Here is a 20,940-nt window from a genome sequence, read left to right as displayed (position 1 = left end):
ATTAATTATTAAGATTATTTTTGCATGGCTGTTTTTAGGGTCCCATGCTCTGTGGAAAGGGAGGGCGGCCTGCACTTCCTTCACCTGACTTCCAGGGCACCACACCCACTTCGTTTTCTTCCTGCCTCACTAGCTGTCCTTCCCAGTCTCCTCCCTCGATGCTTACTTTTGAAGGACCCAGAGCCTAGTCCTTGGAGCTATTTTCTTCATTTAAATGGACTCCCTTAGAGATTTCACCCCGTGCTGTGGCCTAAAACATCATCTATATGCCAACAGCTTCCACATTTACATCTCCAGCCCAGACCTGAAACCCAAATTTATATATCCAAAGGCCTGTTTGATATTTCTACCTGGATATCCAATAGTTACCTTAAACCTAGGGTATCTGTTAGAAGGTGGAGGAGGGTCAGTAAAGTATCCCCTGGAACAGAAAGGCACTTTAAGGCTGAAAAACAAAGTAAGCCACTCCATACCATTTATATAGTTTCTTTCGGGGTAAGTTACTGACAGGGGGATCGGGTAGATGGATCCAGGTAGTACCCAGCTATTCTCTGCCCCCATTCTCCATCCAGTTGGGAGCTCAATCCCCAGCTTTCATGGAGCGAGGGGTATGGTGGTGAGGTCACAGGGTAGCTATCTAAAGTGCTACCATTTGTGCACCAAAGGATCTTTACTGGTTACCTAAAGCAGACCTTCTGTGCCCCAGCCATCTCTACCGGCTACCTATAGTGGGGCCTTCCGTGTGCCAGCCAGCTCTACCAGTTACTGAAAGCAGGCCTTCTATGCACCACTTTAGGGAAGATCAGAACAAGCCTTCCTGCCGTCCAGTCAGGGCAGACGTTAACCAACACTGGGCCAGGAACACACCAGCCCCCAGCAGGGACTTTGTATGGGCACGAACAAGATGGTGGGCCAAAGATGGAGTCAGTGTTGTCAGAACTCCTACAATAACCAAAGCTGAAATCCTCCACCAACAACAACAAAAAAACAACAACAACAACAACAAAAAAAACCCTCCTTTACTCATAATGCACATCTTTCCCATCTCAGTTGATGGCAACTCCTTGCTTCCAGTTGCTCAGGACAAAAACCTTGCAGTCATTTTTAACCACTGTCTTAAATCCTTTATACAATCTGTCTGAAGTCCCATTGGCTCTACCTTCAAAATACATCCTGAATAAAAGCACTTTTCCCCACGTTCACTGACGCACCTGGTCACACATCGTCCCCTCTTGCCTGGATTGCTACCATATCATCCTAACTCATCTCCCTCCTGATCTAGTCTCAGCATAAGAGCCAGGGGGGTTCTTTTAAAACACATGTCAAATCTTGTTATTCCTTGACACAGAACCCCCCACAGTGGCTCTCCATGTCACTCAGAGAAAAGTCAACATTTTCCCAAAGACCCAGGGGGCCTACCTGATCTAGTCCCCTGTTAGGTTCTAACCCCCCACCCCCTCCTCTCACTCCCCGGCTCCCATCTGCTTGCTTCTTGCCAGTACCTGAGGCAGGCTGGGCCTTCACACTTGCCATTCCCTCTTCCCAGATAGCTCCTCCCCCACATATCCACATACCTAACTCCTTTTCCTTCAAGTGTTTGCTCGCTGTCACCTTCTCTAGGTGTGCCAGGCTCCCCACATCAACTGCAACCTACCACCACCCTCCAGAATCCTTATCCTCCTATTGTCCTCCACTTTTCCATACCACCCATCACCTACTGTGTTGTTTATTGGCTGTCTCCCTCCTACTGCTTATAAGGTCAACTCCATGAGAAGAGCAACTTCTCATCTATTCTGCTGACTGATAAAAAGCCCAAGGGCTGGGGCGCCTGGGTGGCGCAGTCGGTTAAGCGTCCGACTTCAGCCAGGTCACGATCTCGCCGTCCGTGAGTTCAAGCCCCGCGTCGGGCTCTGGGCTGATGGCTCAGAGCCTGGAGCCTGTTTCCGATTCTGTGTCTCCCTCTCTCTCTCTGCCCCTCCCCCGTTCATGCTCTGTCTCTCTCTGTCCCAAAAATAAATAAACGTTGAAAAAAAAAATTAAAAAAAAAAAAAAAAAAAAAAGCCCAAGGGCTTAGTGAGAGTATCTGATACCTACTAGGCATTCAATAATTATTTGCTAAGTAAATGAAGTTGAAAAAGTTCTAAGTTTCTAGTTATGATAATGGACTCAGGAAGCCTTTTGTGTATGTCTAATAACTCCCATTTGGTGAGGGAAATCTGAAAATCTAAAATGTGATTACCCATCTATTTTACCAAGACGTATTTCCTAAATATCTTATATGTGCCAAAGCCAAAGTGGACCCTAGACAGGCAAACATACTTTTCCAATTCCGGTGCAGGAGCTTCTCGCTTTTGAACACGGTTCTGAATGGACAAGAGTGCTTCTGGCGAATACTGGGCAGCATTGCTCTCCATGTACTTCAAAACATAGTCATCCGTATCAAGGATGATGAACCGGTGGCCAAACACTGGGGAGAGGGTAGAAATAGGCTTAGGTTGGTTATGCCTTTAATCATCCAATTAGGGGTAAAATAACACTGATCCTCCAACGAAAAATTCAGATAGGCATTTGTGAACTAGATGACTGAATTTTCAATAGTTCTCTAAACTAATATGCAGTAGTTTGCTCAGTTTGCTCAGGAAGTCAGGGCCTATATCCATAGCCTACAAATGCAACCAACTTCTAGTTAATTGATAAGGAAACAGATTAAGACACTGTATCACGATATATAAGCATACAAGCTTTATTTCAGCTGGAATATAGCCTACCTGCCTCTTACAAGAGTTAAATGAATTAAATTCCAACTAAGAAGAATCCATTCGCTTGGTGGGTAGGAAAGCTAAACCATGTTTAGACCTACCCTCAATCACAGCACCAATGAAGAAGTCAGTAGGGCCATAGTAGATGGGGTTTTCCACTGACGAGGACGGCTTAACAACTTTAGTTCTGCCAAGGTACTTGCCACCAATGATGCCAGAATTGCGAACAGGTGGCTCAAAGATACTGATCATGTCACTGGCTAAAAAATAAGAGAAGACAAATCGGCGGTCTTTGTCTTCTGGGATGGGAGAGTCCTAGAAAGGAGAAGAAAGGAAGTTATTATGAAGATACATGATCTATCCAGATGCTCTAAACTTAAATATCTATAGGACTAGGTATAAAATATAAACCAAATATACAAAGTATAATATAAATGAACAGAGATGGGGGCCAAGGGGAGACTCTGGTAGCCTGGAATAGACATGACTCATTTAAAGGAGGCTGCTCCAGCTCAACTCTGGTTGCTGCCTTGTGGTAAAGGGGGCCCAATGTTGCTAGATTCTCCCAGTTTTCATGAGAAGACAGAAATCTGGGTGCTGTATGTAAGTGATGAATCACTAAATTCTACACCTGAAACTAATGTTACACTATATGTTAACTAACTAGAATTTAAATAAAAACTTGGAAAGAAAATAAAACTCCAGATTTTAAAAATGTTGACCTTAACTCTTTTAAAGCACCATGTGGGCCAAACAAAACATATGTGGGCTATATTCTGTCACAGGCTGCCCACAGTTTGAGACCTCTTGGCTGACATTATGTTCAACTTCATGGACACTAAGATGATTATGCAAAGTTCAGTTCTTTAAACCAATCCATTTATATACATATTTTTAAAAATAAAACTGAAGAAAGGGAGAATCAGTAATAAAATGTCATAGAGCTGAAACTGATTCTGAGAAACTATCTTGTAGACAAGACTGTTCCTAAATCAAATCACTGAGAGTGATCACAGAACCCTAAGAAACAGATTCCAGATTGAACAGCCCTAAATGCAGACATGCTTATTCTTGACTGAAATCCTCTCCAATTTTAACTCCAGCACATACCTTCTCATTCACAACATGGAATTTCTTGTATATCAATTTCTCCTTTATCAAAGAAAGTCACTGGGTTTCTTCTTAGTAAAATAATTTCCTCCTACCATTCCCTAATCTAACAGTCTCCAAACCTTTTTGATACTCCTACAATGAAAAAATTTTTCAATATCCACAATATAGTTAATAAAAATCAAATCACATCACTCCTCTGCTCTCAAACCTCCAGAGGATTCCCATCACATTGAATAAAATATGAAGTTCTGAGCACCGCTACAGACAGGGCTATACTCAGGGGGTTACAGGAAGAACACCAATGGTTCACTCTGGCAGGACTATTTTAAAACTTAAAAAAATATATTTTTTAATTTTTATTTTGAACTAAGATTAGACTTAAAGTTGTATCAACAAAAGGGAATTTTCATATACCCCTCACCAAGCTTCCCCTAATATTAGCATCTTACATAATCACAGTACAATGGTCAAAGCCACAGTAATGGTAAACAGTAATGTACAATACTGTTAAATAAATTACTGTCCTTATTCAAATTTCTCCTGTTTTTCACTTATGTTCTTTTTCTGTTTCAGAATCCTATACAGGATCTCACATTGCATTTAGCTGTTGTTTCTCTTCAGTCTCCTCCAAACTGTGACGGTTCCTCATTCTGTCTTTGTCTTTCATGACCTTGACACTTTTGAACCATAATCGTCAATTATTTTGGTGAATATCCCTTGTGCATCTCATTTTTGCACACTTGGCAAAAATACCACAGAAAAAAATGTCATGTCTTTCTCAGCATACCAAGTTCATGATATTGCCTTATCTTATTATTAGTGATGTTGACCGTGGTCACTTGGTTAAGAAGATACCTGCTGGGTTTCTCCCTTCTAAAGTTACATTTCCCTTTGCACTTGATAAATATCTTGAGGAACACACACTATGAAAATCCTGTTTCTCCTCAAAGGTTTTCCCTTTGATTTGAATTTAATTTTAGCATCCACTGAAGGATCTTATCTATGACAGTTATTGCTGTGATGGTGTGTGCTTAGTGGTAATTTCTTATTGCCCTCTTCTCTCTGCATTTATTAACTGAAATTGTACTGTACAGAGGTGCTGTCTCTTTGAGGATGAGTATTGTATTGCTGATGTTTAGAATTACAGGTATGTGATGACAGTAAGAAGATCAACTTTTGGTTTTATTTTTTAATTGTCTGCAGGCTTGTTACCTACATCCCTTGTTGCCTGCACCACGGGGGACTACTCCCACCACTCTAGCCCTTTGATCTTGTTAGGCCACTGGTTGCACAGCTCTGAGCTTGTGCCTGACCCCATCTTCATGGCAATCTCTCTACCTTGCATTCCCTGTACACCACCTCTGCATCAGATGCAGTTCCCTCAGATATGCCACTGGTAGCTCCCTCGGTCATTCTTTCTGGTCATTCTCCTGTACTCTGTGGTCCCCCACCTCCCCCAGCATTTCCCTTATCTTCCAGTATAAATGAGCCCTTCCCCCATCACTCTGTCTCCGGCTTTACTTTTTACAGAATGTTTGTCTTGTTTTCCGCTGTACCCTCAATGCCCAGAACTATGCCAAGCCCAAAGTAGTTCTCTAATATTTGTTGAATGAATGAGTGAATGAATAATGCAACATATGTTCTTCTATATAAACATGTTCTGTGCACTACAAAGTACATGTAAAAATATCAGAGGCTATAAAATACATGCACTCATAATAAATTATAAACAGAGGTTGTAGTATTTTCTTCACACCCCCATGGATTATATGCTGTCCCCAGGCTCGTTGGAAGGGCAAGCCTGCTGCCGTGGAGACCACTGCTCAAGTTACGTCCTTATGCTCTTTTCAAGCTTCCCCAAGTTTGTCAGTTAGCACTCCACTCTGAGCCCTGGATATTTCCCTAGCATATTTTTACTTAGGCACCAACTGCCTACCTACCTGGGTTTATAGCATACTTGATTTCCTCAGAACATGTGCAGTATCTGTATGAAATCAAGAGAACTTAATTGTATTTGTCTCTGATCACTGTGCCAACATACTTCCTTCTTGTGAATTTCTGTCTTTTCTTCTGGAGTCCCCATATTCTGAGGCCCCTCTTACTGTCAGGCACACTTCTTTCATCCTCCAGAGCTTTTGTGATGAACTAAATGAATACACCCTCTACTTCACTAACTAGGTCAGGGAAAAACCTTTGAAAATTACCATGACCAGAATACCACCTCTTTCTTCTTGCCCATGAGAAGATAACCACTACACCACTACTTCTTTACTAATAGTTCTGCTGGTGTTCTTTTAAATCTGTATACACACACACACACACACACACACACACACACACACACTTTACTGTGAAATACAATACAGAGCAACACTACAAAAAAGCCAAAAATGTACAGTTCAAAGAATTTTCATAAAGTATGAACAATGTGTAACCACCACCCAGATGGTAACCACCACCCAAACAGAACATTGATGGAATCTGGAAAACCTCTCCAATCAACATCCTATCCCTCCCTAAATTTTTCTTTGCTTTGTTTTACTAGAAAGCTGGCATCCCTAAACGGTTCTGTTTTGCCTTTTTTTTTAAATCTTCATAAAAATGAAATTTTATAATATGCACGTATTCTTTTGTCTCTGGATTATTTTAAATACTTTTTTTTTTAAGTTTATTTTTTGAGAGAGAGAGTGCAAGAATATGAGCATGAGCAGGGGAGGAGCAGAGAGAGGGGGACAGAGGATCCAAAGTGGGCTCCATCCTGACAGCAGACAGCCTGACATGGGACTCAAACCATGAACTGCGAGCACGACCTGAACTGAAGTTAGATGCTTAACCAACTGAGCCACCCAGGTGCCCCTTGTGTCTGGATTCTTACATTCCAAGTTATGTTTGTGTGATTTATCCTTGTTATTTGTAGCTATAGTTGATTCATTTTCATTGCTGAGCAGAATTCAAATTATTGTATAATATGCCATAATTTGTTTATCCAGTTTCCTATAGATGGACATTTAGGTCTATTTTTGGCTATCATGAATTATGCTGCTAAGGACATTCTTATTTTTTGGTGTGCGTGTAGTGTTCCATTTTGGCACAATCTAGTATACTTGATTATGCCAAACTGTTTTCCTAACTAAGTCACTAAAAGTAAGAGAATTTGTATGGTTTCATGTTCTCACCAATGTAATAATCCTGGTAGGTGAGTAGAGGCAATTCACTGCAGTTAGAATTTGTACTTCACTGATCACTAAAGAGGCTGTGTACCTTTCCTTAGGTTTGTTGGCTTTCTGGATATCCTGTTTCACAAAATAGTGGTTTCTGGCTCATTTAAAAAAATGATTTTAGACTCTTTATTATATGTTCTGGATATAAGTTCTTTGTTGATTTCTCTTTTTTTAAGTTTATTTATGTATTTTGAGAGAGAGAGATGAGAGAGAACGAACCCCAAGCAGCCACCCCTCTGTTAGCCCAGAGCCCAATGTGAGGCTCGATCTCACCAACTGATCATGACCTGAGCTGAAACCAAGAGTTGGACACTTAACTGACTGAGCCCCCAGGTGCCCCGTTGATTTCTATAGTAACATCTTCTCCCACTCTGACCTTGCTCTTTTTACTCTCTTAATGGTGTTTTTTGAGGAACAGAAACTTTCCATCTTACTGGGTCAAATTTACCCATTTTTAAAACAATTACTGCTCTTTGTGTCCTGCTAAAAAAAATCTTTCCTTACTACAAAGATTATATTATCATCAGGATGTTTGACTCCTTTGCCTTTTACATTTAAGTCTTCAATCCACCCAGAATTGATTCCTATTTTTGGTGTGAGGTAAGACCAAATTTTCTTCTTACTCCCCATATGGATATGGATATCTGATTGTTCTGATACCATTTATTGGAGACCTGACCTTTCTAGCGCCTTCTGAAGGACCATATTTGTCATTTTTCTTAAGTGGGTGGGGGTCTGTTTCTCAGTTAATTTATTTGATTCCATGCTATAAATACCTATCGTTGTACCAATACCATATTGTCTTAATTACTTTATGTGACTTTTTAATATACTGTGGTATTTTGGAGAACAAATTCCACAGATCTTGTTCTCCAGTGTCTTGGCTATTCTTGGTGCCTTGCATCTCCACACAAATTATAGAATCAATTTGCCAAGTTCTGCAAAAATAAAAACACTTTGGGATTTTGACTGCAATTGTTTTGAAACCATAGACCAACTTGTGGCAAATTATCTTTATAATACTGAATCTTTTAACTGGTGAACATGGTATGTCCCTTCATTTATTTAGGTCTTCTTTAATTTTCTCTCAATAATCTTTTTGGTATTAAACATGTTTTGTTTTATTCCTAGAAATATTTTTGAAGCTATGGTAAATGGCATTTTTCCAACTTTATTTTTTGTTGCCATTTACACATGGATTCTACTAATGTAGATCCTTTGTGATTTTCCACATATATAATCCTTTATTTTAGATAATGATAATTATCTTCCTTTTTAATCCTCATACCTTTTATTTCTCTTATTGTTTTACTGCTCTTGCTAGGACCTCTAGTACAATGTTGAATAGAAGGGGTGATAGCAGTCTTACCTTGTTCCTAGTCTCAGAGAATACACACTCAACATTTCATCACTAAGTCTGCTGTTTGAATGAATACTTAGTAGATTTTTGAAAAATACTCTTCATCAGACTAAGGAAATCCCCTTTTATACCCTACTTACTAAGAGTTTTGTTTTGAAGTCATAATAGGTGAATTTTATCAAATACTTTCCTGCGTTTAGTTTTATCCCTTTATTCCTGCAATAATTTTTCAAAACTGAAATACTCTGTTTCTTGTTCTCTGCTGAAGTCCTCAATCTTATCCTCTTTCTCCTTAAACACAGTAAATATTGTTTGTTTTTTAAGTTTGAGTTTGGTAACACCAGCATTTGAAACTCCTGTGGATCTATTTCTATTGTCTATCGTTTGTGTTCATTTTTCTTCACGTCATCTTGCCTTGTGTCTGGACACCGTGTTATTAATATTGCTTTTTTGAATAAATGCCATATATTATATTTTTCACATTGTTTGTAGAAATAGTTCGAAGCTTATGATGATGCTATCTTCAAAGAATTTAATTTGCTTCTGCCAGACACCTGGGTCATTAGGTGTCTAGGATCACATTAATCTGATTTCTGGAACTGAGACACTTCAGGGACTGAGACAATTCAAAGCCAGACAATAGTCCCTTCAAGGATTATGCACTTATGGATAAAGTACAGAGGGTTTACCAGCTAGTTCTGCATTTGATGGGCCCTACATTCCAATATTTGCCCTCGTAGGTGCTTCCACCGCAACCAGCACAATTCCCAGAGGAAAAATGGCTGCACCTCCCAGGCTCACCTCTTTGGTTTTCAATATTTCCGTGGTTTTTGCTCAATGATTCTTAACATCTTATTGTCCAGCACCTTCACATAGTAGTAAAGACACACACACACACATACACAGGCACACACACCAATTCTTCTAGTTACTTTCAACAAGAGGGAAGTCCAAATTATCTAGTCTATCATTGCTAGAAATAGAAGTCTTCTACTGACTCTTCAAACTTTTGTGATATATCACATTTACCCAGGTTATTTGTGAATGTGGAACACTGCAGTCAATATAAATGTATTTTTTTCTTCTCATTTAGCAATATCTAACATTATTCATAGGCATTTTTGTAATCAATTATAGAATATAATAATTTTTCCATGATTTGCAGGCATGGGAGGTAAACTACAATTATGTAATTTACAAACTCACATGAGCCCTTTTCCCTTCTCACAGACTAAGTGTTATACTGGTTCTTAATCAAAAGAATACCGGGCTGCTGAGGGTTCTCAGAGCTGCAGGGATAAGATTTGTTTTCTAGCTTCCTTCCTCATGATGGCTTTTCATGTCACTTTCTTCAGGGCTGTGGTATTTCTCTGTAGTAAAAACACCCATGATACTCTTTTCTACTGCCTTGCTCACATATAAGATGGCAGCACTAAAATTGCTTATACTGGAGGTACTGTCATATTCCCCAAATTATTTACACTGTAAAATAGAAATGTACTAGGGGCGCCTGGGTGGCTCAGTCAGTTAAGTGTCCAACTTCGGCTCAGGTCATGATCTTGCAGTCTGTGAGTTCGAGCCCCACGTCCAGCTCAGTGCTGACATCTCAGAGCCTGGAGCCTGCTTTGGATTCTGTGTTTCCCTCTCTCTCTGCCCCTCGCCTGTTCACGCTCTGTCTCTCTCTCTCCCAAAAATAAACATTAAAAAAATTAAAAAATAATAAAATAGAAATGTACTCTTTAAAAAAAAAAAAAGAATGCTGAGCTGGACTCAGAAGGCTGAGGTCTAGTGCTGCCTCTGCCTAAGCAGCCTTAACCCCTGGGACAAACCAACTAGCCTCTCTGATTCTTATGTTTTGAAACATAAAATATGCATAATATTATATTGCCTAACTCATGGGTAGTGTATGTGTAAAAAAACTTACCCATTCAACCAACAGTTACCAAATACCTACAAAGTCTAGAGAGACATGATCCTGGTCCTCACGGAGCTTACGGTTACTACATCATAATTCAAGAAGCATCCTGAACTTTAACAGTAACTCAGAGAACTTGGTAAAAATATAAAACATTCACCAATCAGAATTTTTATGGTGTGGAATGTGCTAGTTGGCCTAGAGTTTGCTAGGACTCTTTGTACTTAAAGCTTTGTTCAACCTTTTTCTAAAATATATTAGCCAACTATATTTTAGAAAAATATTTGATTAAATTTTTATTCTTTCAAATATATGCATACAATTTGAAAAGTCACCTGGCCCACCTCTCCACACTCCCAATTCCTATTTCCAGAAGTAACTTATTTCAATTTCTATTTATGTCCATATTTCTAAATAAAATGCTTACATTCCTATTTCTACATATTTTCCATTTTAAAAGGCATTATCCTTTGAATTCCCATCCGGAATTTGCCTCAGGTAATTCAGCCAATGAGTAGAATATTAGGGATTTAAATTTATGCCTGTTTCCAAACCCATGCTCTTGACCACTAGCCATATGACCTCTCAAAAGCAATATCTATTGAACTGGTATGATTCCATTTATTACACTTAATGAATATAAAATGCATCAACCTAGATGTCAAAGGTAATGATAAAAATTAGTGGGATATGGTCCCTATCCTCAAGGAAAACACAGTACCCTCGACTGCACACAGGTATACAAATAACTTGACTGTGTCAGACATTCATAATTACTTAATAAAAAAGGCAAACACGTCAGTCAAAAGTTAAGGGATAGGGAGAGATTAATGATCTACTAAAGATGGTTATAGGAAATAGAACTAGAGCTAGGTGTGGGTTCAGGGCACCACCCCTAATACTATCCAACCTGCCCAAAGGTTGGGGATTGGATCTCATGCCTTGTTCAAGTAACACACAACTCTGAGAGCTGATATTCCACAGCTTACAGACAAAATGGACAACCGGGCACCAAGACAGAACAGAATCTCAGCACATGAAAGTCCTCCTCACCAGTGCAGCCAAATAACGAAGCACCTTGTTATCGTCCATCAGCATTTTCATAACATCTTTTTTTGGAGCTTTTGGAATGAGAACAAAGCAATTCTGAGCAGAGTCTTCAACTAGTCCATAGCCGTTATAAGGAGGTAATTCCTGAAGAAATACAAGAAGTAAAGCAGATGATATTTGCGTTAAAATTACATTAAAGGTAACTAAGTTTATTTTTTTTTAATCTAGAAAATACTTATTCAAAAGCAATTTCTATATATAAGAATGTACTGTATTCAGAAAATGTAACATTGCTTTTTCCATTCCTTTTTATATATGGACTTTACACCATGATCGCTGCCCATAGGAGTGGCTGATGATGCTACAGAGTAACCGTCAGGGCTAGATTGAAAGTACAGTCGTCCCCTTTACCCATGGGGGGGGGGTATGTCCCAAGACCCCCGGTAGATGCCTTGACCCTATATATACTATTCTCTTTCTCATATATACCCATGAAGAAAGTATACAGTAGGCACAGGAAGAGAATAACAACAATAACTAATTATAAAATAGAACAATTATAACAACATACTATAATAGAAGTTATGTGAATGTGGGCTCTTTCTCTCAAAATATCTTGTTGTACTGCACCCACACTTCATCTTCATCTTGTGAGGACACGAGATGATAAAATGCCTACATAATGAGATGACATGAGGTGAGTGACATAGGTGTTGTGACAGTGTTTGGCTACTATTGACCTTCTGATGATACATCAAGAGGAGGATCATGTGCTTCCAGACTGCAGTTGACCACCAGTAACTGAAACCATGAAGAGTGAAACCACGGACAAGGAAAGGGTGTGACTCTTGTGTTGCTGATGTCCACTGACCCCTTACTGCCAAAGCAGCAGCTGGCCCTACTCCCAATCCTGGCCCTTGTGATCATCCTACCATGGAGAAGCCCAAGGCTCCGTGACTTCTTTGCTCTAGGGTATGGGCCTCAGCCTAACGATCTGGAAACTGTTTTCTCAGTTCACCCAAAGGGTGTGTGTGTGTGTGTGTGTGTGTGTGTGTGTGTGTGTGTGGTGTATGTGTGTTGGAGTCGGGGGAGGCCAAGGCTTGGTTTGTGCTTTTTTCCTATTTATCTCCATATTTCTAATATTTTTATTTCTTGATTGTGGCATGACAGCCAGGAGTCTGTGTTCTCAGTAGAAACAGAACACATCCAACAGATTCATATTTATTTCTTCCTCAGCTAACAGATCAGCCTGACCTAAGTGTCATGAATATGTCCACTTCATACCCACTTCTATCCCTGACCATAGGCTTGGCTCTAGCTTTATCCCTCTAGACCCAGCTATGGCTTCCCATCCCTGCTTTCCAACTACATTGTTCAGTGTTTAAATGACTGAAATGTAATGACTAAGGAGAGCTGAAAGGTGTTTGCTGTTTGGTAAGTAGCTCTCTCCTACTCATTTCCAACAAATACTTTCATAGACAGGCAGATAGAGCTTACTATGACTAACGTGCCATATGTGTGGATGCAGAATTAGTTTTATTATATAGGGTGACCGAGATAGGGCAAAACAAACCAAAATCTACAGTGTTTCTTTAGGTCTCTCTGCTCTTTATCGAAGCCTTCCTTCCCTTTCCTTTCTTTAGAAGAGAGGTTAGGAGAAAAAGATGACAGTAAAAGGATGGGAAGCAGATGTATTCTGGACTCAAAGGCTTTGATCAGTCAAAAGATGGATCATAGCCTTTTCATGAGTGCTCCATTTTATTACAATCCCTCTCCACCATACCTCTTGGTTAGGTCAGGTTCCTTCTTGTAAAGATGTCTGACATTTAACAGAGTCACACTTGTACTTTGCGGTGTGACCTTGGACCGACTTTGGCTCACGTCATGATCTCACAGTTTGTGAGTTCAAGCCCCACATCAGGCTCACTGCTGTCAAGAGCAGATCCTCTGTCCCCCATTCTCTCTGCCCCTCCCCTGTTCATACACTCTCTCTCAAAAGTAAATAAACATTTAAAAAATCTAAATCTCTCCTACGGTACTTTTTCCTGTATATTGCATCAAATGCTACCCTAAAATTTGGGGGTAGGCAAAAGGGCCTTATTGTAAATCTTAATCAATGAGTCCATTCATTGATAAGGAGTTCTATCAGAGCAAAAGCTGACAGAGAAAGGTACTATCATCATCCATACTTCCTTCTAGAAGTTTTATTGCCCCTAGGAACTCATAGCATACCAAAATCCAAATCCTTCTTTGTAACTGTTTGTATGAAATGTTGGTTCTAAAAGGCTTGCCTAAGATATCACTTGCCTCTTTGGGGAACAAATACATACTTTATAGGTAGTCTTCTTGTCCAGTTCAAGAAACATACCAAATGTCTCCTATTTGCTAGGCACCGTGTTAGGTGCTCTCTGCCCTCAAAGAACTTACAGTCTAGTAGAAAAGATTCATAGACAGATATTCTAATATAATAGACCAGTGCTGGCAGAGGGAGGTACAGGACCCCAGGAACACACAGGAGAGGTGATTAGCCCTGCCAGGAGCTTTAGAGAAGCCCGTTTGTCTGGGAGGAGAAGGAAGAGCCATGTAAAGAAATAATGGAAAAGTGAAAAGTGGTTCAAGCAAGTGGAAGAGCATCAGCAAAAGTCCAGGAGAGCAAAACAGAAGGCTGTACTGGCAGAACCATACATAATTCAGTATAATTGGAGGCTCAGTGCGAGCAGCAGGGCAGCTGATCAGGGGAAGGCAGAGGCCTGGGCTGCAGGAATTCAATAATTCCATCCTTCCATTCACATCTTTCTTTTGAAAAGAAAGAGCCATGACATTATCTTACACACAGAGTGGCAATATAAAGGTGGATCACAGGTATTAATACCCTATTTTATACCTATTTTAGACCAAAGAAGTTGTATGCGTTACTCTGGACCCAAACGTGTGTGACAGGCACCAGCATTTTGCAGCCTATGAAACTGTGCTGCCTTAATACAACAGATATTTCTTGAACTTGCTGTATAATGTGTAATTTTTAACAAAGGAAATTCTTATTTGAATTTCTAAAATATGTGACTGAACCACTCTGAAGGCTGAAGTCTGTCAGATTACTATTTTGGTGCACATAAAAGTACCATGACCTTACTCTCAGATCAGAGTGGACGCTGGTACACAGAACTAAATTTCAGGGTTAGGAAAGCTATGTTGCAACAAAAGAAAGCCATCTTCCAGTATCTCCATTAATCAGCTTCAGTTTTGCTCCCAATCAGTTTTTAAGTAAAAGGGTTTGACAAATAGGCAAGGATCAATGAAATACCCTAGCAGTATGGAATTTTAAAAGATGTCTTTTTTAAATAAAAATGAAAACAAAATTATGAAAGTAATACAAGGCTTGCTATAGAAAGATAAACTAAAAGCACACAGAATATAAAAAGAAAGGTCCCTGATCATCTCACACTTCCCTCCCTACCTCTCCATTCCCACATGTTGAACTAACCACTGTGAACAGTGGTTTTTATACACATAGTGCTGTATCACGTAAACACATTCACTTACAAATGTGATGGACATTCTTCCATGTTAATCTGCAGAAACTACTTCTTTTCTTTTTAACCAGTCTTACAGTCTTATAGTCTTCTCATTATATTATATTCTGCCAATCTCCTTACACTTTATTATAAATAATGCTACAGTACACATCCTAACACATATCTTTTTATAGTCCCCAAACAAGATTTTCTAGTTCAAGGATATTTTATTTTGAAAAAATTAAAATGATGACACTGCCCTTCAGAAAGGTTTTTCCTACTGGCTCTCCTATTAACACTACATGAAAATGTCCATTTCAGGGCACCCGGCAGGCTTAGTCAGTGGAGTGACTCTTGGTCTTGGAGTTGTGGATTTGAGCCCCACAGTGGGCATAGAGATTACTTAAAAAAATAAAATTTAAAAAAAAAAGAAAGAAAGAAAATGTCCATTTCTTCACACCAGGGCAAACACTGGATATCTTGAGTCTTTTAAATCAAATTGACCCAAAATCTCATTATTTTCATTTCTATTTTTCTTTTATTATCAGTTAAGTTGAGGGTCTTTTTGTATGTTCACTAACCATTTGTATTTCTTCTTCTGTGAACCAACTTTATTTCTCATGTTTTGCCCGTTTTTTATTCAGTATTCACACGAGTCTTTTTTTTTTTTCTTAAACCTCTGTATCAAAAGATTTAATTCTCTTCCTATACTCAGAACTAGTGTTCCATTACCTGTTTCACAGGAGGTGGTTCCTTCTTGCTCACGTCAATTCGTGGTAAATCAGAGATTCCAAACTTTTCTTTGTAATACTGCCGAGTAAAAGGATCACAGTCATAAATGAAGAAGGTTCTCCCAAGGATAGTGATCGGTTTTCCCACGATGAAGTCTTTGGCAGTATACCATTCCAGCACCTCTTGATCGGAGATTTCCAGCACACACTGAGGAAAGTTCTCTAACGTAAGATAATAGGGAGAGAGGAAAGAAAAGGGATGAGGATGGGAATGACTGAGATTTTTGGGAAGTTGAGAGAGCGTGGTCTCTAGTTCTGGTCAAGGATCAGGGACTCCTCTACTTTCCCAGCAGAACAGTAAGCTGTGTATTTCCATCTGTTGATAGGATACAGAAATAACATCCTAGATGGTTTCCGTGAAGTCTCTCTCTCATATTCAGCTTGAACTATCAGTACAGGTCACTAATCTTAGCAGAATTCATGCTTAGAGGAAATCTTTACAGGAGGAAAGAATAAATGTCCTTCTATGGAGTACCAGATCTAGAGGGAGGGATCCAAGTCATTTAGTACAACGTTCCATCTATTTACTCGCTTACCCAATATATTAGCAATGACTGCATATATCATGTACCAGGTTCACTGCTAAACACTGAGGTTATAACAATTAACAATGTAGGTGAATTTTCTACCTTGATGGAGAGAGCATTCTGTTTGGGACAACAGATACTAAATAATTATACAAATAATGATTTCATTTCTATTGTGATCACTGCTGCAATGACAGCCTGATCTAGTCCTCTGGCAGGAGGCAGGGTCAGTCAGTGAGATGATCATACTAAGCTGTTCATCTAGGCACTCAACAGCTTTTCAAATGTAGAATCAACCTTGCCTTTTTTTTTTTTTAATGTTTATTTATTTTTGAGACAAAGCGAGAGACAGAGTACAAGTGGGGGAGGGGCAGACAGAGGGAGACACAGAATCTGAAGCAGGCTCCAGGCTCTGAGCTGTCAGCACAAAGCCCGACACAGGGCTTGAATTCACGAACCATGAGATCGTGACCTGAGCCAAAGTTGTACGCTTAACTGACTGAGCCACCCACGCGCCCCTCAACCTTGCATTTTTAAGGGAATAAATCTAATTCCCATCATGCTGTTTTATGAGAACTAAGGATTGACTTGTTTAAGATTGATTCCCTGCAGTCTGGCCATCATGGAAACCATAAGATAGCCCATTCTGGTAAAATGCTACACTGTATAGCTGTAATCCACAAAGCGTGACCCTAGAACTCTGACACAGAGGGCCTGAGAGGCAGGCTGCTATTCTCCTGATAATTGCTAAGATGGAAAAATAGGGAAGGAGACTAAGGGTCTATTACATCTGACAGAAAGGCTTGAGCTCCAACCCTTGATCATGCCAAAAGATCATGATTTTCCTAATCATTCATCTTAAAAGCTCTAGAGACCAAGCGTTCTTTCTCCCAGTGCCTAGTGCCTAACCTGACTAAGACCCCTTTGAATTACCCCAGGAAGTGATGGGCAGTGGGGAAAAAACAGCCTGTGTGACTCCATGAGTTTCCTTCAGTTGACAATGTTCCAGGAGATCTGGAGTGTGTGTGTGTGTGTGTGTGTGTGTGTGTGTGTGTGCGCGCTATACAATAACCATTTGTCTTTGTTTGCTCAACAATTATCTTTTTCATATACAGCTGAATTTCATTTACTGAGATTTTATATATATATATATATATATATACACGTATATGTATACACATATGTATTATATATATATTCATGAGTAAGATTGTAGTTCTTTCTCATGGTGTCTTTGGTTATTGGTCTTTTTCAATCAATGAATTAAAGTTCTTTTCTGTGAGTTTGTATTAAACTTAGAATTAGCTGTTCTTTAAATATTTGACAAAACTGAAAAATTATCTAGACCTGGTGTTTTCTTTGTGGAGAATTTTTTAAATGATTCTATTTCCTTAATGGTTAATTACATTTGGTTTCTATTTCTTCTTGGACAAATTACATTTTTCTAAAAATTTGCTCATTTCACAAAGAAGAGACAAACCAAAAAGCAGACTTTTTATAGAGCACACAGAGGAGAGATAGGTGGAGGATGGGTAAAATGGGTGATGGGAATTAAGGAATGCACTTATCCTGATGAGCACTAGATGTTGTATGGAAGTGTGGAATGACTGTATTGTATGCCTGAAACTAATGTAACACTGTATGTTAAGTATAACTGGAATTAAAATTAAAGTAGAGTTAAATTTAAATTTAAATTTGCAGGGCACCCAGGTGGCTCAGTCGGTTAAGTGTCTGATTCTTGATTTCAGCTCAGGTCATGATCCCAGCATTACGGGATTGAGGTCCATGTTGGGCTCCACACTGAGTGTGGAGCTTTTTAAGATTCTCTCTCCCTCTCCCTCTCCCCCCTCACACCCTCCCTCCCTCTGCCCCTCTCCCCCTCTTATACTCTCTCTCTCTCAAAAAATTTTTTTTTAATTTGTTCATTTCACCTAAGTTTCCTAATTTGTTGGTATGAAGTTGTTGGTATTCCCTATTTTCTGTTTAACCCCTAATACATTAAGTATGCCTCTTCTTTCATTTTTAATATTGTGTTTATGTGCCTTTTCTTTTCTCCCTTGACAAATCTGTCAATGGTTTGCCAACTGCATTAGTCCTTTCAAAAAAAAAAAACAACTTTTGACTTGACAATCTTATTACTTTTGTTTTCAATTTCATTATTTCAAAGTTATTATTTCCTTCCTTTTAATTTCTTTATTTACACTGTCATTCCTTTTCTAACTTTTTAAAAAGGCGGCCTAGCTTATTTTTTCAGTCTTTCTACTTTCTTAAATAAGCACTTACAACTATAAATCTTTCTCCAAGTACCACTTTAAATGCATTTAAAAGTTTTAAGGAATTTTTGGAATCATTCAGTTTTAAGTATTTTGATAGTTTTTTTTTTTATTCATAGGTTGTTTCAAAATGTGTTTTTTTAATTTCCAAATACATGAGTTTTTTGAGGTATATTTCCAAAATTGAATTCTAACTAAATTGTGTTAAAATCAGAATTTTTGTAAGTGTTCTATTTGTGCTTCAAACAAATGGGGGATTTTCCAGGTGTTGATGCATATACATATTCATTATATCAATACTGATAATTCTATTGTTTAAATCTTATATACGTGTCCTTATTGACTTATCTCTTTTGAACTCATAATTACAAAAAGAAATGTTTTAATGACTCCCACTATTTTGATGAATTTGTCCATTCTCTTTGCATAATAATGCTACACATTTTTGTGTTTTACATGTTTTGAAGCCATGTTACTAACTGCATTCAAGTTTGGAATTAGTACATTTTCCTGGTAAATACAACTCTTGCAATATATAACGATTTTTATCCCTAGCAATGCTTTCTGCGCTGATCTCTACTGGTATTTTAGTAATACAGCCTCATCATTTTTTTTTTGCGATTGCTTAGATATCTTTTTTAACCTTTCCATGCCTCTATTATCTTAAGTAGGTTCTTAAAAATAACATTTTTCAAAATTTGTTTTTTAATTGTATCAACTCTTCCCAAGCCATTATTTTAATATACTTCAATTCTACCTTGATATTTTTTAACTCCTACAAATTCAACATTGTTTCTTTAGTTTGTATAGTCAATGTTTAGATTTACCCACACTTTGCTGCTGCCTCCTTCTCCTTCTCCTTATTCTTCTTCTTTAAATCCCTCCTTGTATCTCAGATCTTACTTCTGGAATAATTTTCTTTCTACCAGAAAAACACTCTAGAATTTCCCTAGGAAGAGTTTTTTGTTAGTAAAATCTGTTTTGTTTGCCTGGAAATGTATTTCACTTTGTTCTTCAAAGATAGTTTCTCTAGGTATTAAATTCTATTTTCTTCTCAGCATTTTGAGGATATTATTACACTGTCTTCTGGTAACTAGCGTTGCTAATGAGCAGTCAGCTATCATTGTAACTGTCATTCTGTATGGATAACCTTGTTATTTGGGGCTGTTTTTATGACCTTTTTGACTTTGGTGTTAAGTTTGACTATAACATATCTAGGTGTGGATTTTTATATATTTTTTTATTTATATATATTTATATATTTTTTTACAGTGTTACTTGAAGTATAATCAACTACAATAAGTTGTACGTAGAGTGTACAATTTTGATGTTAACATTTCTATTTAACAATAGAAAGGCAAGATCAAAGTATGAAAGCCAGTCTAAAGGATAATTTTACAGACTTTCAGAACCTAGTACCTTGGGTTCAACAGCTGAATAAAAGGCTTTTGGTTATCCTTCTTTTGACATTACCCACCACATACTGGTAACCAGCAATTATGTTTGACAAAGAAAGAACCTTTTTAATTCCTGAAACTTTAACTCCATCCATCATAAAAATATAATTTTTATTCATTTTAACTACTTAAATGAAGGCCATGGCAGAGAGAACTTCTGAAAGATACTCCCATAATTGCCTATTACTGTCCAACACAAACTTTGCCTGGCCACTGTCTCTTGGATGCCCCCAAACATAACATACTTGTTCCTAATTCCCAACCCTTGTTCTCTAAAGCATTCATTCCCTTAGTTCTCTGCCATTCTAAATCTAGGTTCAATCTCAGCTCTCCCACAAAGCCTTCCTTAGTCTTTCTAGTTTATATCTCTTCTTCTGAACTCTGTCTACATGACATAACTAATTACATCATCAGATAATCTGGTACACTTGTGTTACTGTTAAACAGCTTTGTGTATTTGTGTGACTTGTCTCCCCAGTCACTAGAAGTGACTGAAGGACAGAGATTCTAAGTCTGGGAGTTACATTTTCATTTTATCCTCCACAGCACTTAGCACATGAAATACTTCCCTTAGCAGATACTTAACTCTAGTTTAATTGAATTTAATTAAAACCATCCATTGCATAAAAGCCTTTGAAATCCAATTAGATGCTATCTCTTAACACCACAGTTCTAGTTAAAGGAATTATTCAATTGATGGAAACTTAGCCTTTTCTGTTCTGCATGACTAACAATAACTTTCACAAAAAGCTATGTTTCTTATCTCTTAAAAGGACCCTACGTGTTACTAGGATGCCTCTCCATATAACACAGATTAAAATTTGTTAAAATTTAGAAAGTTATAGGGGTGCCTGGCTGGCTCAGCTTGGTAGAATGTGTGACTCTTGATCTTGAGGTCATGACTTCGAGTCCCATGTTGGGTGCAGAGATTACTTAAAAAAAAAAAAAAAAAAAAGCTG

At 38.4% G+C, this 20,940-nt stretch overlaps 1 protein-coding gene across 1 annotated transcript in view; it reads right to left on the bottom strand.

Annotated features, from left to right (window-relative positions):
- The window catches only part of EFHC1 (EF-hand domain containing 1), a 67,111-nt gene that overhangs the window by 22,967 nt on the left and 23,204 nt on the right, over positions 1-20,940 (bottom strand). Inside the window, exons 6-9 of the mRNA XM_043591646.1 lie at positions 15,666-15,886; positions 11,422-11,562; positions 2,861-3,074; positions 2,320-2,467 (exon numbers count right to left, since the gene is read on the bottom strand). Coding sequence (XP_043447581.1) covers positions 2,320-2,467; positions 2,861-3,074; positions 11,422-11,562; positions 15,666-15,886 — 724 coding nt within the window. The remainder of the gene's footprint in view (positions 1-2,319; positions 2,468-2,860; positions 3,075-11,421; positions 11,563-15,665; positions 15,887-20,940) is intronic.

This window comes from Prionailurus bengalensis, chromosome B2 (genome assembly GCF_016509475.1).
Source record: "Prionailurus bengalensis isolate Pbe53 chromosome B2, Fcat_Pben_1.1_paternal_pri, whole genome shotgun sequence".
In the NCBI taxonomy this organism is placed as follows: Eukaryota; Metazoa; Chordata; class Mammalia; order Carnivora; family Felidae; genus Prionailurus; species Prionailurus bengalensis.
This window is presented reverse-complemented; position numbering and strand designations above follow the sequence as displayed.